At 36.6% G+C, this 19,173-nt stretch overlaps 1 protein-coding gene across 3 annotated transcripts in view; it reads left to right on the forward strand.

The window, feature by feature from the left end:
- The window catches only part of tln1 (talin 1), a 97,862-nt gene that overhangs the window by 21,681 nt on the left and 57,008 nt on the right, over positions 1-19,173 (forward strand). For 2 of the 3 annotated variants that reach the window (XM_051121356.1, XM_051121358.1), the window contains exons 2-4: positions 14,531-14,693; positions 17,671-17,768; positions 18,661-18,790. In XM_051121356.1, the coding sequence (XP_050977313.1) occupies positions 14,564-14,693; positions 17,671-17,768; positions 18,661-18,790 (358 nt within the window). In that variant the 5' untranslated portion in view covers positions 14,531-14,563. Of the gene's footprint in view, positions 1-312; positions 404-14,530; positions 14,694-17,670; positions 17,769-18,660; positions 18,791-19,173 lie in introns of those variants that run through there. The other variant, XM_051121357.1, reaches the window with a different exon arrangement.

Below are 19,173 nucleotides of genomic sequence, written 5' to 3' on the forward strand. Positions count from 1 at the left end.
GTACAGCCAAATTTTGTGACATTTTGTGTTAGACAGTAAATGCCTTTGACTGGATTTTGCAATTCTGTCAGTGTTTTCTGTACTGTTGGAAAAATATCATTGCTTTACATATTTTAGTCTGATTTCCTAAAGTTATCCCCAGTATGCTGTTCTGTAGTGGTTAGAGATCTGAGCTGGTGACTAATGACACAGTTACTGTTCCTCTGTCTGTGTGCTTTATGATTGGTTTGAGTCTGCTTCACTTTCTCTAAATAGCCAATGGGCAGTTGGCCCAGTTATTGGTTTATATGAGCTGGTGTGAGTGCCAGTAGATCTCTTGAGCTCTGACGGCAGCTGTCAGCACTCGATTATCTCGTCAGGCGCCGCAGTGAGCCTGAAGGCCTCAGCGTGTCACTTCAGACAGGTGAGAACTCGTCTTGTCCCTTTAAAGACACACAGTGTGTCATTCGTGTTAGGTGTCCTGAGGGGTAGTTAACGCTCTCATGGGTCTGTTTTTATGAATGCTGATGGACAGCTGTGTCAGGAATAGGGATGTTAACCGATGACCGTTTGACCGGTGGTTGACCGTATCAACGTTAACCGGTCAAAGTTGTCGGTAGTCGGTTAAAAAAAAAAGTGATATCTAAATTAGGCTATTATAGACAGTGGACTATACGCTACTACAGTTAGCCATCTCATTCCTCATCTTTTTGTGTTAAGTGAACAAATTATCCCTCACACTCAATTTTTCATAACTCGCCTGTTTGTACTTAATAAACCAATAAAAACATTTGGCGCGAGGTCACAGCGTTTGGGTTCGCGCGCTCACAAGGTTTGCGAAAAGTAAAGGCAACAGGCTAAAACACTCGAGGTTAGAGCGGCGTCTCTTCGGAGCTGTCATTTTCTTAAATGAGCCGTGGCAATGTTTCAAATGAGCTTCTAACCTAGACAAACGCCTTTATTTTCAAAGCGATCACCTTGTACCCAAACCATTTGAAACTAAGGAGCCATTTGTCCTACGATTACATACAACAAGCTCTTCGGCGCCGCGTTTGCGGACACTCATGTTTCGCGCTGTAGGGGATTTTAAAAAAGTGTGTGTGCGGGAGGCAGAGCGGCAGAGAGATGCGACAGAGTTGCGAAATTGCAGGCGCGGCTCGAAATGGCTGTTATTTCAAATAGCGTACCATATTTTAAACTAATCGGTTAACCGGTTTCAACCGGCTAATGAGGCTCAGTGGTCGGTCAAGAAATTTTTTTAGTTTTCGCCATCCCTAGTCAGGAACACATACCTTCAGGCCAATGCTTAACATCACAATTAACATGCCTTCCCAGCTTTCGTGTGTCTGAAAGAGACCCTCTTCCTTCATCAGTCATCACAAATTCTTGTAGAAAAGCACTTCAAGTGTCTGATCAAGTCCAGTATAGCAAGACTTATGATTATTGGGTCTATTTTCCAGACAAGAGCTGCCCACTCAATACAGGAAGAGTCCGTCAGAATGACATATGAAGAAACCAGAAGTAGTTCACCTTTCATGGGATGTTGAAGGGATAGTCCACCCAAAAATGAACATTTTGTCATCATTTACTTCATGTTGTTCCAAACACTTAAGACTTTGGTTAATCTTTGAAACAAAAAATGAGGATATTTGTTAATGAACCCCGAGAGATTTAAGCCCCTGCATCATAACAGGAATGAAACACATTTGAGCTTCTGTGTTTATCATATTTGATGAGCTCTAAGTGTGTTGATTGTTTAGATGTTAATAAAAGCTTATGAAATCATATTAAGTGATTGTATCTCCTTACAAATGGTTGTATGCATGTATTTGTTTACAATGATTTTCTGATCTTTTTCTGGTCTTCTAAGTTTTGGTTACCTGGACTTTCAGTGGAGGGACAAAAATCTCAAGTAATTTTAAGTCTTATGGATGTTAAATGACATGAGGACGAGTAAATGATGACAGAATTTTTATTTTTGGGTGAGCTATTCATTATTTATTTGAAATTTTGGGAATAAAGTGGAATGTATAGTTGTAGTCATTGTTAAAAATTGCATGTCTGTCAAAGATTGAGTGTCTTGAAGATTCCAGTGACTGGTTGATGTAAGCAGCACAGCTAGTAAGTGGATCAAAATGTGTCCACCCTGACTCCTGGGAGCTGCGTTTGACAGGCCAATCAAACAGCATTATTGAGTCTGTATGCCTCAGATCAGAAATGCATTTTTTGCTGCATGTATAGTGAATTTGCTGTGAGAAATGGGAAGTTAACACCCAACACCAACCAAATGCACAAAATATTTGTGATGGTGCTTAGTAACATGGACACAGCAGCTTGAAGAACAGACAAAAGAAAAGTTTCTAAAGCATGCATCTGTTCAGCTCTGTGTTTGGACGTTCAGTGTAGATGTTCACTTAGTTTTCGGGTGTCTTTGAGCAGTTTGGACTGTCTTCCCATCAAAGAAAAGAAAGAAAACAAACTTGAAAATGTTTGAGTTGATTTTTTTTTTTTTTTTTTTTTTTTTTTTATGTAAATAAAGAAAACTAAAGTGTGAAAAGATTTTTTTACAGGTATAAAAATGAGCATGTGAGAGACACAAGTGCAGTTTTTATTTATTTATTTATTTAGCCGTTTTTTAACAACATGCCAGGTGTTCAGCTGAGAAAACATTTTTCAGAAAACAATTTTTAGTAGACAAACTCCATGAACTCCATGAATTTATATGTGATCTAGGAGCTTTATACAGCACATGCTTTAGTAAAGACTGTAAAAGCCTATTCACAACAAGCGCAATAACTGTAATAACTATAACGTTTTAGCATTCGTTCTAAGGAGAATAGGGAAGTCCACACCACAGCTGCCACAGCCATTTCACCCTGCAGCCCAAGACTGGCTACCCACTGAAGCTAAGCAGGGCTGAGCCTGGTCAGTACTTGGATGGGAGACCACCTGGGAAAACTAGGTTGCTGTTGGAAGAGGTGTTAGTGAGGCCAGCAGGGGGTGCTCACCCTGTGGTCTATGTGGGTCCTAATGCCCCAGTGTAGTGATGGGGACACTATACTGTAAAAAGCACCGTCATTCGGAGGAGACGTTAAACCGAGGTCCTGACTCTTTGTGGTCATTAAAAATCCCATGGCACTTCTTGTAAAGAGTAGGGGGAGTATCCCCGGTGTCCTGGCCAAATTCCCTTCTCTGGCCTTTGTCAATCATGGCCTCCTAATAATCCCCTTTCACTGAATTGGCTCTATCACTCTCTCTCTCCACCTGTAGCTGGTGTGTGGTGAACGCACTGGCGCCGTTGTCCTGTGGCTGCCGTCGCATCATCCAAGTGGATGCTGCACACTGGTGGTGGTTGAGGAGAGATCCCCCCCATGTGATTGTAAAGCGCTTTGGGTGTGTAGCAATACACAATGAAAGCGCTATATAAAAATGCGTTCATTCATTCATTCATTCAGCTGTAGCGTAAACGACACAGAGGAATTAAATGGTTGCAGTTTTTTTTTCATAGATGATGATTGATAAAAACCCTGACAGCCAATCAGAATTCACCTGATTTTAAAGGGGTGATGACATGAATTTTTTTAATTATTTTAATGTGTCTTGAGGTTTACTTGTATTTTGTTATAGTTTTTTGCACAAAAAAACTAAACGAAACAAATAAATATTCTGACCCTCTGTCTAAAACAACCTGTGTTAAGGGGCGTGTCCTTTAGGCTTCTTAGTAATCACTCACTGTTATGATTGGCTAACGTCATTGCATAGGAAACAGTATCAGCTCCCCCTTGCTGTTGCATGTGAGTGTTTTGACAACATAAAAAAGCATTATGAAATAATTTACTTACAGTTTGTGATGCAGCTGTAGTCAGATGTTTCTTTGTGAACTCTCCATGACACTGTGCCTCATTTACAAAGCACTTAACACTTGTTTCTTATGCTTGGATTCTTCTGATATCTGTCCAAAGACGTGAACAAGCTGTTTAAACCAAATGCGTCAAAGCGAACATTCATTTACTCCATTTGTCCGACAAACTCAAGCTGTGGACTGTGTCAGAAAGTGTCCCGTGTAGACAAGATAGTGGCAGTGATTGTAATTTCTATTTGCTTTGGACGTGACACGTGGCACATTCTGCGTGTCAGCCATTAAGCAACTGAACACCAGTGGGCGGAGCCTATGGTGAGAAGATGATTCATCGAAGCCTTGCTCTGGAGGCGGTGTTTATGCAAATGTTTGTGCCCGGGTGATGTCACCTTGCACCTCAGATCCAAACAAGCCGTTTTTTGGAGCTTGATTAAATAAATGCTTTGTTTATGATGAGGAGGACGTTTTAAGCCATGAAACTTGCAGGATGTTTTAATGGTACAAAGACCTCTTATATCCCAAAAGATCAAGGCAAATTTGATTTTGTCATGTCACAACCCCTTTAAAGAGCTTGAGCATGCAGTGTGAGCTTTGAAATAACAGAACCTACTCAGCAGTTGTTGTGGATGTTAATGTAGTTGTTACTTCACTTATTGTTATAGCTATAATTCTTGGATGGAAACAGGCCTAAACTCTGCCCCTCACAGCCCCATTCTCATTCCTCCGTCCAGTCATTCTCCACTTGTCCTGTGTAGAGGGATGCTGGAGTCTATCCCAGTGTCTCAGACCATAGGCGGGGAAACATCCGGGACAGTTGGCCAATCCACCACAGGCTTGAGTTATTTTAGATCATGTAAATAGCGGCTGGTATATTTACTGTAATTGTGAAATTTGTGGCAGTCCAGCATTGCCATGTGTTATTCTTAGTGTCATTGCTGTGGCTGTTATCAGTGGCAGAGAGAGTGACAGCGGTAATATGTTCCTCACACACATTAATCTATCGCTTTTCCACAGCTGTTTCTGGTTTGACATGAGCAAATATTTCTACTGACTTCCTGACAAACACAACACTTGGTCTGTTTATTCATTTAGTAGAACAGTAAAAGACTAAATTCCAAAACAAATTTCAGGATGCTCATTTAATCTGACCAGTTACAAAGCTAAAGCAGCACTTCCTTAAACAATTCTTCTGCCATTCATTTTCTGTTGAAGGATTTTATTAACACATATATTAACTCCTGTAAATATTATATGTGCATAACCTAATTAATGTTTATAATCCTTCACTGTTTTGTGACCTCACAACGGATGCTGGCTTTAAAGGAGAAGTTCACTTCCAGAACAACAATTTACAAATAATGTGCTCACCGCCTTGTCATCCAAGATGTTCATATCTCTCTGTCTTCAGTCGTAATGAAATTATGGTTTTTGAGGAAAACATTTCAGGATTTTTCTCCATATAATAGACTTCATTGGTGCCCCCGATTTTGAACTTCCAAAATGTAGTTTAAATGCAGCTTCAAAAGGCTCTAAATGATCCCAGCCGAGGAAGAAGGGTCTTATCTAGTGAAAGGATTTGTGTTTTTTTTTTTGTGTGTGTTTTTTTTTCAAAAAATAAAAACTTGTATACTTTTAAAGCACAAAAGCTCATGTAGCACAGGCTCTGGGATGCACGTCCATGATGCTACGAATCACGTCTAAGTTCATTGTCAGTGTACGCCGGCTCAAAAAGGTAGAATATGGTGAAAAACTCCATTTCAATTTCTGTGACCTTTCGATGTGACTCATAGTATGTAACGTCGTAAACGTGCATCCCAGAGTCTGTGCTACACAAGCTTTTGTGCTTAGAAAGTATACAAATTTTTATTTTCCAAAAAAATGACAGATCGTTTCGCTACATAAGACCCTTCCTCCTTGGCTGGGATCATTTAGAGCCTTTTGAAGTTCAAAATTGGACCACCAATGAAGTCCATTATATCTTCACGACTGAAGACAGAAAGACATGAACATCTTGGATGACAAGAGGGTGAGTACATCATTTGTAAATTGTAGTTCTGGAAGTGAACTTCTCCTTTAAATGTTATGATGATTGTTAGTTGCTCAGTAGGTGCGACAGACTCCCATTGTACAGCTCTGTACACAAAGTACAGTGATTTCTGGCTTATTTCATTGAATACTTCCTTAGATAATGAAAGTTATAAAGGATAAATGTGCACAGTGAGTGCTAAGTGCTTCTGTTTCACTTTAATTTAAGGTGAGGTGATGACCTGCTCCTTCTGTTTCTATGGAGATGGAGAATATATTATTAAAAAAAAACAAAAAATAAAAAACAAATTCCCAGGTCTTTATGTGAAATGAAGGTAGTCAAATAGCCTTAAAGTTGCTGTGTGATATATGACAGAAATACTCCTGTTGCATAATATTGAATAGCATAATTAAAAAAATATATATACAGTACTGTGCAAAAATCTGCTAGTCAGAACAGTAACAAGGTATGATAAAAATGCAATGCAACAGGAAACAAACTCATGCTGAGTATTATACATAGACTGTAGCTATTAAATGAGAAAAGATACATTTACATAAGCCAGCATAAACCATGCATAAAGTTGAAACTGTGACAAGACAAACTGTGGTTGTTTTTTTTTTTTTTACTTTTTACTGCTTCATATACATGCTCTGTCTACACCTCTTTTAATAGTATGCACATCACATTTATAAAATTTATTTTTTGATGAATTGCAGGCTCAAAAGAACAGCATTTATTTGAAATATAAACCTATTGTAACTGTTTGTACTGTCATTCTTGATCAATTTAATGCAACCTTGTTGAAAAAAAGCATGCATTTTTAAAAAATATACAGTACTGTGCAAAAGTCTTAGGCCACTAGTATTTTCATCAGCTAAAAAATGGTTTAAAGTCAGGTAAAGTCGGTCTTTTGCTGTAGTGTGTCAGTAGGAAATATCGGTTTACATTTCCAAATATTCTGTTTGCCATTAATTGTAATAATCTAGTGAGATTTTTGTTTGCACAAGGAGTCTGACAACAGCCAGTGCTCCACACAGAGATCTGATCTCACCATCATCCAGTCTGTCTCTGGAATGACATGAAGAAACAAAAACTGACACAGACTAAATCTAGAAGAACTGTGGCAACATCTCCAAGATGTTTCAAGTAACCTACCTGCAAAGCTACCTGAAAACTATGCACATAGGGCAAAAGCTGCTTTAAATGCAAAGGGTGGTCACATCAAATGCTTATTTATTTTAGTTAATAGAAGTTCTTTGATAAAGAAAATCTATTTATGACATTGTTTTTGACAGCATCCTCATTTTATGTGCCTAACTGCCTAAAAATTTGAACGGTACTGTAGTTTTGTAGGTATAGGTCTCTTAAAGGATCTTGGAGATGTTGCCACAGTTCTTCTGGATTTAATCTTTCTCCGTTTTTTCTGTTTCTTAAGACATACTGGATTGAATGATGGAGAGATCACATCTCTGTTTGCACAAGGCGTCTGACAACAGCCTGTGCTCCACACAAAAATCTCACCGGATTATTACAATTAATGGCAAAATGAATGTTTAGAAATGTAAACTGATATTTCCTACTGACACACTACAGCAAAAGACCGACTTTACCTGACTTTAAACCATTTTTTAGCTGATGAAAATACTAGTGGCCTAAGACTTTTGCACAGTACTGTATATTTTTTAAAAATGCATGCTTTTTTTCAACAAGGTTGCATTAAATTGATCAAGAATGACAGTACAAACAGTTACAATATGTTTGTATTTCAAATAAATGCTGTTCTTTTGAGCCTGCTATTCATCAAAAAATAAATTTTATAAATGTGATGTGCATACTATTAAAAGAGGTGTAGACAGAGCATGTATATGAAGCAGTAAAAAGTAAAAAAAAAAACACAACCACAGTTTGTCTTGTCACAGTTTCAACTTTATGCATGGTTTATGCTGGCTTATGTAAATGTATCTTTTCTCATTTAATAGCTACAGTCTATGTATAATACTCAGCATGAGTTTGTTTCCTGTTGCATTGCATTTTTATCATACCTTGTTACTGTTCTGACTAGCAGCATTTGTAGTTCTGCGCTGGTGTTTCACACATCTGTCGCTGCAGAGGTCGTTGCATTTTCACACGCGTGGAAGCGTCAGTATAACGTCTGATGAAGACGTCTGAAACTCGAGCTCAGCGGGTGCTGGGTGTGTGGGACTCTTGCATTCTTCAGTTGGGTCAAGGTCACTGCCTTAAATACAGGATTCTCTCTGAGACCGTAAAATAGACTACACCACAACCTCACATTGATTTTGGGCCAGGGTTTTTGTCCAGTTGCTTTGTTCTCCCTCTAGTGATGGCTGACTTAAATACACTGTATGTTTTCTCCTCTATTATTTAGTGCAGTTTTCCCTTTCTATTAAATTAACTCGCATCTGCTCTTTATTAATAACGTTGAATGACAGATAGAATAAATACAGCAATGTAAATAGCAGATCGGGCACAGGCTCGCCATCACATTCACACACACAGATTCATTAATAGATTTCCTTTTTCAGCCGTTTCATTTCCTTCAGTCCAGACATACACGTTGTTCCTGAAATTGAGCTGTAACCTCACAAAAAAATATATGTTTTCAAACCATGTAATTGACCCTTCTGTCAAAACTCATTTGCAGATGCTGATATTATGTAAGCTGTCAGTCTTGTTTTAGTATTTACTGTCAGTAGATCAGTTTTTCATAATTAATTATGTGATTTAATCAAACAAATTATATTTGCTTTAAATGCAGCCAAAGTGGAAGACATTGCTGTGGTAGATAAACGCACACAGTTTACTTTGCAATGAATGATCAGTATATTGTTTGAGTTGTTCCCATATGATTGAACATGTGCCATTGGCCTACAGCAATCAGTTAAACGTCAGTTGAGTTTGTCAGTTTAGCTGATGCAAACTTGGACCAACCAAAGCACGCTTTTTGCGTTCTTTTTGTGGTATTTTTAATTGCTGGTCTGTGTATGCATGGCTTTTGTATGCATATTGTATGAACGGCTACTTCCCTTTTTTTGTTCATGCTGCCTTTTACCAGAAAAGATTTTTTAATGACTTTAGAAAAGTCATTTCAGTGTCATTTTATCACTACAGGTGTAACGCAGTGCTTGTGTATCCATTTTGTCAACATATTTCAAGACAAATACAAGCAGGTTCAGTTTTTTGTATATGCAGTTAGGAGACATTCTGACAAAAAAGTATTTGTGTGTTTAAAAACACAAGAAGCAAGGCAGTGGAATGAAAAAACAACAACAACAAAAAAACACGAGTTAAACTTTTTAACGTAAAAGCGGCATGTTTTTTGAATGGCATGTCATGTGCAAAACCTTGCTAAAGACGCCAGGCCAAAAGTGAAAGTTCATTAACTATATCATTAACTAAATGTAATCAGGCTGTTCAAAATAATACTTCGGAATCCTGTGTAGAAGGTGCATTTCTGCCACCTACTGGACTGGAGTGTAAGCAGTGTGGTCCAGCATGTTTTTTTCTGCTTGCTGTACATCTTTTTCTTCACGTAAGAGTGGCTGGTTTTAAAGTTCTTAAATTTAAGGCCTGGAAAACACTTGAAAATAGCAATATTCCTGAAGAGGTACTTGAAAAGTGCTTGATTTATTGAAAGACAATGTATCTGACAGTGTTAATTTTTTTAGCACATATGTTTTTATGCATAATTCACACAATTAAAAACATAATAGCTTTTTTGCTTAGTTCAGTTAATGTCATATAGCTAGTGAGCTAAGCCAGTAGTAATACTGACAGTGTCGTGTAAACATGGCTGAAGACGCAAGAAACAGGTGTAGGTGAAGCGAATCAACTGAACCACTCCGATTGATTCAGACTTCGATCATTCATTTCAAGTGATTCACTATCAATAACCAGGTCAAATTAAAAGAGCTATTCATTTTCAAATTCAACATCACTTGAATTATTTTAAAAAGCATGTAGTTCGCAAATCATTTGACTTGGATCGAGACTTTAAATCGCGAATCATGAATCATTTGATTTAGATCAGTACTTCATGTATCGCAAATCATTTGATTCAGATCAAAACTACGGAGTGCGTATCGAATCATTAGATTTAGATCAGAACGGGTTCATGAATCATTTTGCAAATTGAATGATTCAATTCAAATGATTCACAATACGCGATTTGAAGTCCCGATCCAAGTCAAACGATTTGCGAATGATTATTCAAATCAGGACTTGTGTGGATCACGAATCTTTAGCTTTAGATCGGAACTTCGAAGTGCAGTTTGCGAATCGTGATTCAGATCAGGACTTCAGAGCGCGTAAAGGAGGAATCATTTGTTTCAGATCAGGATTTCAGAGTGACGTGAGTCTTTTCAGATTTTTTTTTTCTTAGCAGAAAACATAAAACCATTAAGGCAGTGCAGTTATAAAAACAAAAAACAAACAAACAGAAAAAGAAGTATACACAAATATGAATTCCTTAAGAAAACTAACCGTGGTTTTACTATAGTAAAAGTGTAGTATACTTTGTAATACTTTAGTAGTGATACTTTACATGTGCTTCACTTCAGTCTATTTATCTTTTTTAGAATTTGAAAGATAAGACATTGTTTAATAAGTGAAATCTCTGATCGAAATCCTTGAATATGCTGGAATTTCATTTTACAGTATCTGTATGAACCCTGGTGTGTGTGTGTGCGGCCATTTGTAAATCTGATGGGTTTTGACCCTGGTCTCATCTGTGTCCAGCTATTTTTAGCTGTACAAAACAGCTCTTTTTGATGCTTGATATTGCATATTGGTCTTACCATATTATTTTAATGTATTATCTTAATTATGAGTGCTCTGGTTTGTAGTGCAAACAGTTTTACGGTTTACTGCACATTGTTATTCTTCTCATTATTTCCCTATTGCGGCTAATGAGCCGGAAGTCTCACCCATAAGCTTACTTCCACTTTAAAGAAAAAGTTGGCAAATCCACTCTCGTAGTCTTTAATGCGGTGAAAACAGAAAAGTGCAGTGATACAAACAGTCAAACACACATGCCAGTGCTGTTTTACTACATTTAACCATAAAACACTCAGAACTGAGGACTGGAACAAACTGTTTTATACAGCTACAGAAAAAAATCATTGCTCTGTTCATTTCCGTTTTCCAACTTGCTCAACAAAAAAGCAACTTGAATAGATTAAATCTAGAGTGAGTTTTGGACAGGACTAATGTGGTTGTCTGAATATTAGCTTACAGCAGAGTGTTCTTTGTGAGAAGTGTTCAGTTTTGCAATTCCTTTTGGTGGCATGGAAATTACGCACATCAGCTTTACCACCAGCTCGTCAAGTAGCTGTGTTTTGCACGCCCCTGCTGTCTTTATGCTGGGAGTTTGTTGTTATATCAGAATTGCATTGTTTCCTTCCTTCACAAGGCCTTGTTTTGGTGGAAGTGTTACGCTGGACTATGAAGGGAATGCTGGAAGTATGTGGAGAAGTGTCCCTCCTCATCTCCTCCCCCAAAACACAGACGCACAGCTCGGATCAGGCAGCTGGAATGCTTCCCCAGAGAGAAGATCTGTGTACTGATCTCCAAATGAGAGCACACACACACACACACACACACACACACACACACACACACACACACACACACTCACACTTCACCCTCCTCAGAAATGTGTGTTTATTCTCTGCACGGCTTATAAACACAACTGACCTCTACGCTGTTCATCGCACTGTCATTCACACTAGATTTGTGACCACGTACTGAAGTTAACCTTACAGGAAATAACCATCTGATAAAGGTTTAAAGATCTCATATCTAGCAATACAGAACTTAAAAATGAATAAATAAATAAATAAATAAAAACTTGATGTGATGTACTGTAACCTTCACCATCAGTCCTACCAAGAATTTATGGGACTTCTCATTATTATGGCTCAAGATGACAACATTTATAGCTGCTTTAAAAAAAATTGCTAGAATTTTTTTTGTCATGTTTATGTCTTTTTTTTTTTGTCATGTTTATGTCAATATTTTTTGTGCTATTTAACATGGGGGAATACTTGCTAATACTAATACTAAATCATGGTCAAACAAATCAGAAACCTTGATGAACATAATAAAATTCTGCAAAGGTATAATTTAATCTTTTGCTCCCGTAACTATTTTAGTTTCTGATCAATGGTTGGTTTTTGTTTTTATAGATTGTGTGTGATGTGGATGTGAGGGTCTACTATGATGTCTCATTTCTTCTTTGCTATAACAGTTTCCGCTTCTTCTAGCATCTACACCTTTATATTTTCTTCTTCCAGTGACGGCTCATATTCATCTCAAAATAGTTCACATTTTCCAAAGAGTGTGATTATATTATAGCTCATATCCCATATTGGTGTTGTTTAGTCTTTGCCAGCATTCCTCTGCTTCACTGAGGTGTTTTCCCAAAGCTGGGAATTTTTTTTTTTCTGGGGATGTACAAGAAAGGATATGGAAAAGACAAACACACAGTGAACAGTTTGGCTTTTTGAACAGTTTGGTTTCAGTCTTTGTCTTTAACCTGACATTGACTTCATATGGAAGACTTTTTTTTCTTTTTTTTTTTTTTTTTTTTTTTTTTCTGATTTGCATTCTTTATTGTGGTATCGTTTATGTGATTGCATCTTGTTTTGTTTTGCTCTGAATGTGCAGACTTGTTTTCTTGCAAACAGAGCAGAATTATTTAAAGTGGTATAAGTGAATTTACATGTAGGAGTGATGATGTGTCTTGGCCTTACTTGACTGTTGTTTAAAATAGATCTTTAAATAAAAGTGAAAAAGGACTTACTTTGTTCCTTGTTTCACATAAAATCTTAGAGAAATCCCCCTCTAACAGGGAAGTTCGGCCTCTCTGTGTCATTTTCTCACGAGTATTTGCATCAAAAATAGAAAAATGTGAGAAAATGTATTTTACACATCAGCATATTAAACTTGTAAATGCTTTTATTTAGTTACTATACAAAGCAGGATGAACTGAAACTGTTTTTTGTTAGTTTGATTCACAGTTCAGCTGCTTAAAGTTGCCATGCCACTGTAGTGTATATAAACCAAACTTTTGTGATACTTTAAGATGTGAACATCAGGTCATTTAATGTCTGGATAGCTACAGAGGTAACATTGTCCAACATACACAAAACGACTGAGGATCGCACACTACCAGACTTTTAAAGTTTTGCATTTTAAATAGACTCAAACGGAACCGTGCACCTTGTTGCCAGGAGACGCTTAACAAGTGTTCTAAAATATATGTCAGGGTTCTACACTTCCCTTTCTTACCTATCTTTCTCAACATTTCAGGAGCACCTTCTAATCAATAATCAAAAAATCTGATAAAAAATTTGCCTTCCCATTACGAGGTGATATTTGACTCCTTAAAGTGATTTACAGAGGAATTTAGTATTTTACACTTTGTTCCTTGTTTCTGATAAAGACCCAGATTGAAATCCCCCTCTAACAGGTTTTTACATTTATAATGGCATTTTTCTGACTGTCTTTTTTTATGTAAATTTTTTTTTAATTATATTTTATAAGCTTTTTAAAATGTATAGTTAAAACAACAGAGTAAGAACAAGTACAATAGAATAAGATACCAATCAAATTAAATCATTTTTAACACAATTAATTTGTACTACAGAGATGGCATAGAAGAATACAAAAGTGGCTTGTAGGCATGGGTGCAATCAAATTCATAAATTCATGTTGAAATTAATGTTTTAAATATAAAATTGTGAATATAGAAATATAAAATTATTTAAATAACTGAAAAGATACTTTAAAAATTAAACTAAAACTGCCAGTAGGTGGCAGCAAGTCACTGGTTTAAAAACTGAATCATTCATTCATTTGATTCGTTCAAATGGCTGATTCATTCAGGAATAAAGCAAGTGACTCTTTATGAATGGGAAATTGAATCATTGACTCACTAGATTCGTTTAAAAATGCACGTTCATTCATAAACGAAACAGTGCTGTGTTTGAATGAAGATGCGCAGCGGCTCAGTTGTGACTTGTTTCAAAATATTTTTGATGATGAAATAGAGCAAATTAGACAATAGTGTTATGGTCAGGAAATGTAAGTCACTTGTTTATTAAACTGTTGTATTAAATCGATATGCCATTTACAAACTCCCTTAAAATTTATTGAAAGCTGTCACTCATTTTAGTTCGTTGCAAACTCACAAAGTTCCGTTATAATCAATGAAGCTCTCTACGCTGCACAATCAATGTCATATTTACACTCTCTCTACACTTTGTTTATGAAAGGATTGGTGAGATATGTCTGTGATACATTACTCAACATTGCAAAAACACGTAGAAACCCTTGAAGCTCCCCTCAGCGCAAACACAAATATGCTGATCGGGTCAATCGCACTGGTGCTTATAAATATTTTTTCATAGCCGCATCATAGTTTTAAGATTAAAAAAAATCAGAGTCTGTGACCATCATACACTGTGCGATTTTCATGAAATTCATTAACTCTGATTTTCAACAGCTAGCGTCAACTTCTCCAGATTGTAAATTGGGGCAAAAATCTTTGCAAAGGTCATGTAGTGTATTCCAGCTTTAAATCATCAATAATGTGAAGTGCAAAGAGTGTTGACACTTTGTGTGGTGTCCTGTTTGTTTTTCAGGAGTAGCAGTGGCACGGTCCCGTAGTGTCAGTCATGGTGGCGCTGTCGCTGAAGATCGGGGTGGGGAATGTGGTGAAGACCATGCAGTTTGAGCCCTCCACCATGGTGTACGACGCCTGTCGCATCATCAGGGAGAGAGTTCCAGAAGCACAGCTCGGCCAGCGTGAGTCCACCTCCACACACTCAGAAAAGTGCTCAAATTCAGACAAAAAGCATATGTGTATGACAGTGTTATTAACAGGAGTGCACATAAGTTTTTTTTGTTTGTTTGTTTTTTTTTTCCTCATAAGAGTATCTGGAGATTTGGTTTGGTCCTCACACTACACATAGTGTGACCATTTAAATATAACTCTAAAAAAATTTGCTAATATCATATAAATGCACTTTATTTATTATGATATTTTTATTAAAATAATAAACAAAATAATTAAGTGTGGTAATACTATTATATTTTAAAATGAAAAGGGAGTATTAAATAAAAATACAATTATCTTATAGTAAACGTAAAAATAAAATTATATTTACTTTTTTTAGATCAATTTTCATCATTTTTAAACCTAAAACTAGCAAGCTCATTTCACGCGACTGCCGGGTTTAAGCGTTTCCGATTGAAAAGCGTCAGTGAATGAAATGTCACATTTTTGTGCTTTGAAAATGGCAGTGAATAGCCCTGAATTATGCTTTCAGTTCTAATAGAAATCTTATACAGTATTACAGTTTGTCAATCTAAATTGGTAATTGTCCATTAACAGCTGCAACCATGGCGATACGCAAATCATGAAGCATTTTCTGGTTGAAATGTTCATAGCTCATGCAAAATTTTAATAAAAAACTTATATTTCCATATAATCAAATAAATAAAAATATCGTATAATTTGACTGATACAGTTTTTGTCATAGAATACACTTTTTTTGTTTACTGAGATCACAGTTTGACCATTGGTTTCCCTTATTTTCAAGATCTGTGATTAAATTATCCTATCCCAATCAGTCATGCAAAACTTATATTCAATACAGAACGCACCAGTTTCTTAGAAAATCATTGAGCTGAATTGAGCTCGCTCATAGTTTTTCACCATCACGGCTTATGACAAAACCTGAATAACTTGGAAAAGGTAACTTTTATCACATGCTGTGCTGTCACGTCACATCTGATGTTACGCTGGATAACGTGGTGTAACGTTACACATATATATCAGATCAGCAAAGAATCAATTTGTCATTCACTGTTAATCTTCCTCTCCCACATTTTATAAAAACTTCTTAATACAAAGCCTACAGCTGTCATGGGCAGCCACACTACTCATATTATCCATATTTGGCTAAAATCCCAGGATAATATCTCTGATTTTGGTTTCCCTTTTTAGCGTTGGTTCCACCCAAATTCCCTTCCTTCCAAAGAGTGAAGAGAGAAAAAAATGCCAGAGAAGCCAAAACATGCCACAGAAATAAAGCGTAAATCTAGTTTGCGCTGCGGCGCTATAATGGGCCTGTATCAGGGTGCGGCTGGGACCCAGCTGTTATGTAATAGTCCTCAGTACAGCTCTACATACTTGTCTTAACCTGTGAGTCATTCGTCTCTTTGACGGACTGCTTTCTTCCAAACTCAACAGCTTATGTGGAATGTGTAGCGGTCTTAAATAGCTCATCTGTCAGTGTTGCCGCATTACGTTTGGAGGACAACTATCTAATCCCTCGGAGGAAAAAGCTCAAATTCTTTCCTGGCATCACCATTGAAAATAATTGTTGAAATGTTTACGTAAACTGAGCAGTAATCTGGGTCCAATTTTAGTAAAGGTTTTCGTAATTCCTAACTTGACCCAATCACTTAAGGAAGAAAATCAAAGTGTTTAAAACCCAAACTGTGTTTGTAGTGCTTGAAACTTGTTGCTTTTTGGTGACAATAGCTGTTGTTTAAAATCCAAAACATGTCATTTATGCCGAGCGTGACAATGAGGATTTTGGACCAGTGGCTCTGCCACAAAAAATAAGAAATAAATTAAAAACAGTTGTTTTCATTGTTTATGTACCCTTGTTTTGTAATAAATGTGACCCTGGACCACAAAACCAGTCATAAATGTCAGTTTTTTTGAATTATGATGTATTTATAGATCATCTGAAAGCTGAATAAAGAAGCTTTCCATTGATGTATGGTTTGTTAGGACATTATTTGGCTAAGATTCAACTATTTAAAAATCTGGTATCTGAGGGTGCAAAAAAAAATCTAAATACTGAGAAAATCGCCTAATGAAGTTCTTAGTAATGCATATTACTAATCAAAAAATTTTAAATCAAAAGTTTTCTAAATATCTTCATGGAACATGATATTTACTTAATATCCCAGTGATTTTTGGCTATTATTTTGACCCATGCATTTTTGGCTATTGCTATAAATATACACGTGCTACCTAAGACTTTTGGTTTTGTGGTCCAGGGTCACAAATAAGCAAAACTTGACCAAAACTTTAGATACTTGTGAAATTTCACAGTTCTTGTTTCCCATTTCAATACCGCAGCAAAAACTACTGGTTCAAACATTATGAAAGTAAAAACAAGTAAAACAGTCAGTAATAAACATTTGTGGTGTGCACACAGAAAACCGCCTATCAGACAGCAGGTGAATACCGAACAGATTTCTTAGTCAGCATCTTCTGGTGTTATTTTCTTAAAAGTTAAAGCTAACAATTTTGTATTATTTACTCACCCTCATGTAAGTCCAAGGCTGTATTAATTTCCTTCTTAAAGGTAAAGTGATGATTTCCAATCTACTTATTCACAACAAAAGTGGACGATGATTTATTTTGCCAACTTCCATAAAAAGAAGGGCAAAAAAGAAACATAAATGTTCACACAGAACGTGCTGCTTTTCCATTGTCTAAACATGCACTAGACAGACTGTTGCACTCGCATTTTTTGACTTTTGCAGCGCTCGACACAACGGTCTAAAAATGTGGTGCTTCGACTAAAAGTAGTTAATCTTTTTAAAAGCATGATCTCTAGATCACGCATTTCTTATTAATTCCACTGCTTTGAATCACATGTTTTCAAATGCAAAAATGTGGTCTGTGTTCTGATTTTGAAGTCTTATCAGGTTGTAAAATGCAGTCTGACCGCACACTAACTCTTCTGTCTTCTTGCAGCCAGTGACTATGGCCTGTTTCTGTCAGATGAGGACGTAAAGAAAGGCATTTGGCTAGAAGCAGGCAAAGCCCTGGACTACTACATGCTGAGGAATGGGGTGAGTTGAGACTGATTTGAAATTTATACAAACTGAATAAATAGGCTTTCCATTAATGTATGGATTGTTAGGGATTAGGACAATATTTGGCCCAGCTACAACTGTTTGAAAATCTGTAGTCCGAGGGTGCAAAAATATCAAAAAATTGAGAAAATCTCCTTTAAACTTGTCCAAATGAAGTTCTTAGCAATGCATATTACTAATCAAAATTAGTATCAAAAAAAGTTCTGATATATTTACAGTAGGAAATTTACAAAATATCTTCATAGAACGTGATCTTTACTTAATATCCTAATGATTTTTTGCATTAAAGAAAAATTGATAATTTTGACCCGTACAATGTATTGTTGGCTATTGCTACAAATATACCTGTGCTACTTAAGACTTGGTTTTGTGGTCCAGGGTTACAAATATCAGGTCAAATAATTTGGATAAAATATCAGATATAAATTGCGCATTGTGAGTGCAAGCTCTATAACATGTTTTCTTGTCTAGTAATTACAAAAGAGTGGAAAATCATAAAAATTCAAAGGTGTGGTATTCATGGCCATTGATTCTATATTTGCATCAGAACTGACCTAAAATAAATATTTGAAATTGATCCTTGCCATTTCAAGCGTCTGTAACTTGACTTGTAAAGCATACTAGCAATGCCAGATTCAAGTGATAATTTAGTAGTGCACTGACTGATAAAATGTTACTGTGAATTACTTTGGCGCATCTGCCAAATGAAAAACACTGTAAGTGCCAACATTATTTGTAAAATGTATTATATTATTGTGATTAGTCCTTAAAAATGTAGCCTTATCTAAGAAACAGTAGATGCATGACACTTATGTACATAATATGTTGGCTTTATATAAAGGATTTTTCATCGTAACACGTTTTTTAGGACACTCTGGAGTACAAAAAGAAACAGAGACCCCTGAAGATCCGCATGTTGGACGGAACTGTTAAAACAGTCATGGTGGATGACTCAAAAATCGTCAGTGACATGCTAATGACCATCTGTGCCAGAATAGGTAAGTTAGTGTCCATATGAGGAGTGAAAACTCCATTCTGCCTGCTTTTTAATCATTTCAAGGCCACATCTCTCCTGGTTTATATTATACATGGATAACAGGTCTTACCAAGTCAGCACTGTGTGTTCCTGACTTTGGGGTACCACATGGCTTAGCGTTGGGACCGCTGTTTTTCTCTATCTGCACATAGGATAGTCATCCAGTAACTTGGGCTTTGTCTTTACATGGTATTAAGATGCTTTTTGGTAAATATAAGTAGAAACAGGGTCTAAAACATTTGGTGATCAGATTACTAAAACTACATCTGGATATAGTCAGTAGGGCCTAAGATTATGAATGGAGGACTGCAGCAATACTTAATAGAGGTCTGTAAAAAATGATAT

The sequence above is a fragment of the Labeo rohita genome, chromosome 10 (genome assembly GCF_022985175.1).
Source record: "Labeo rohita strain BAU-BD-2019 chromosome 10, IGBB_LRoh.1.0, whole genome shotgun sequence".
Taxonomy (NCBI): domain Eukaryota; kingdom Metazoa; phylum Chordata; class Actinopteri; order Cypriniformes; family Cyprinidae; genus Labeo; species Labeo rohita.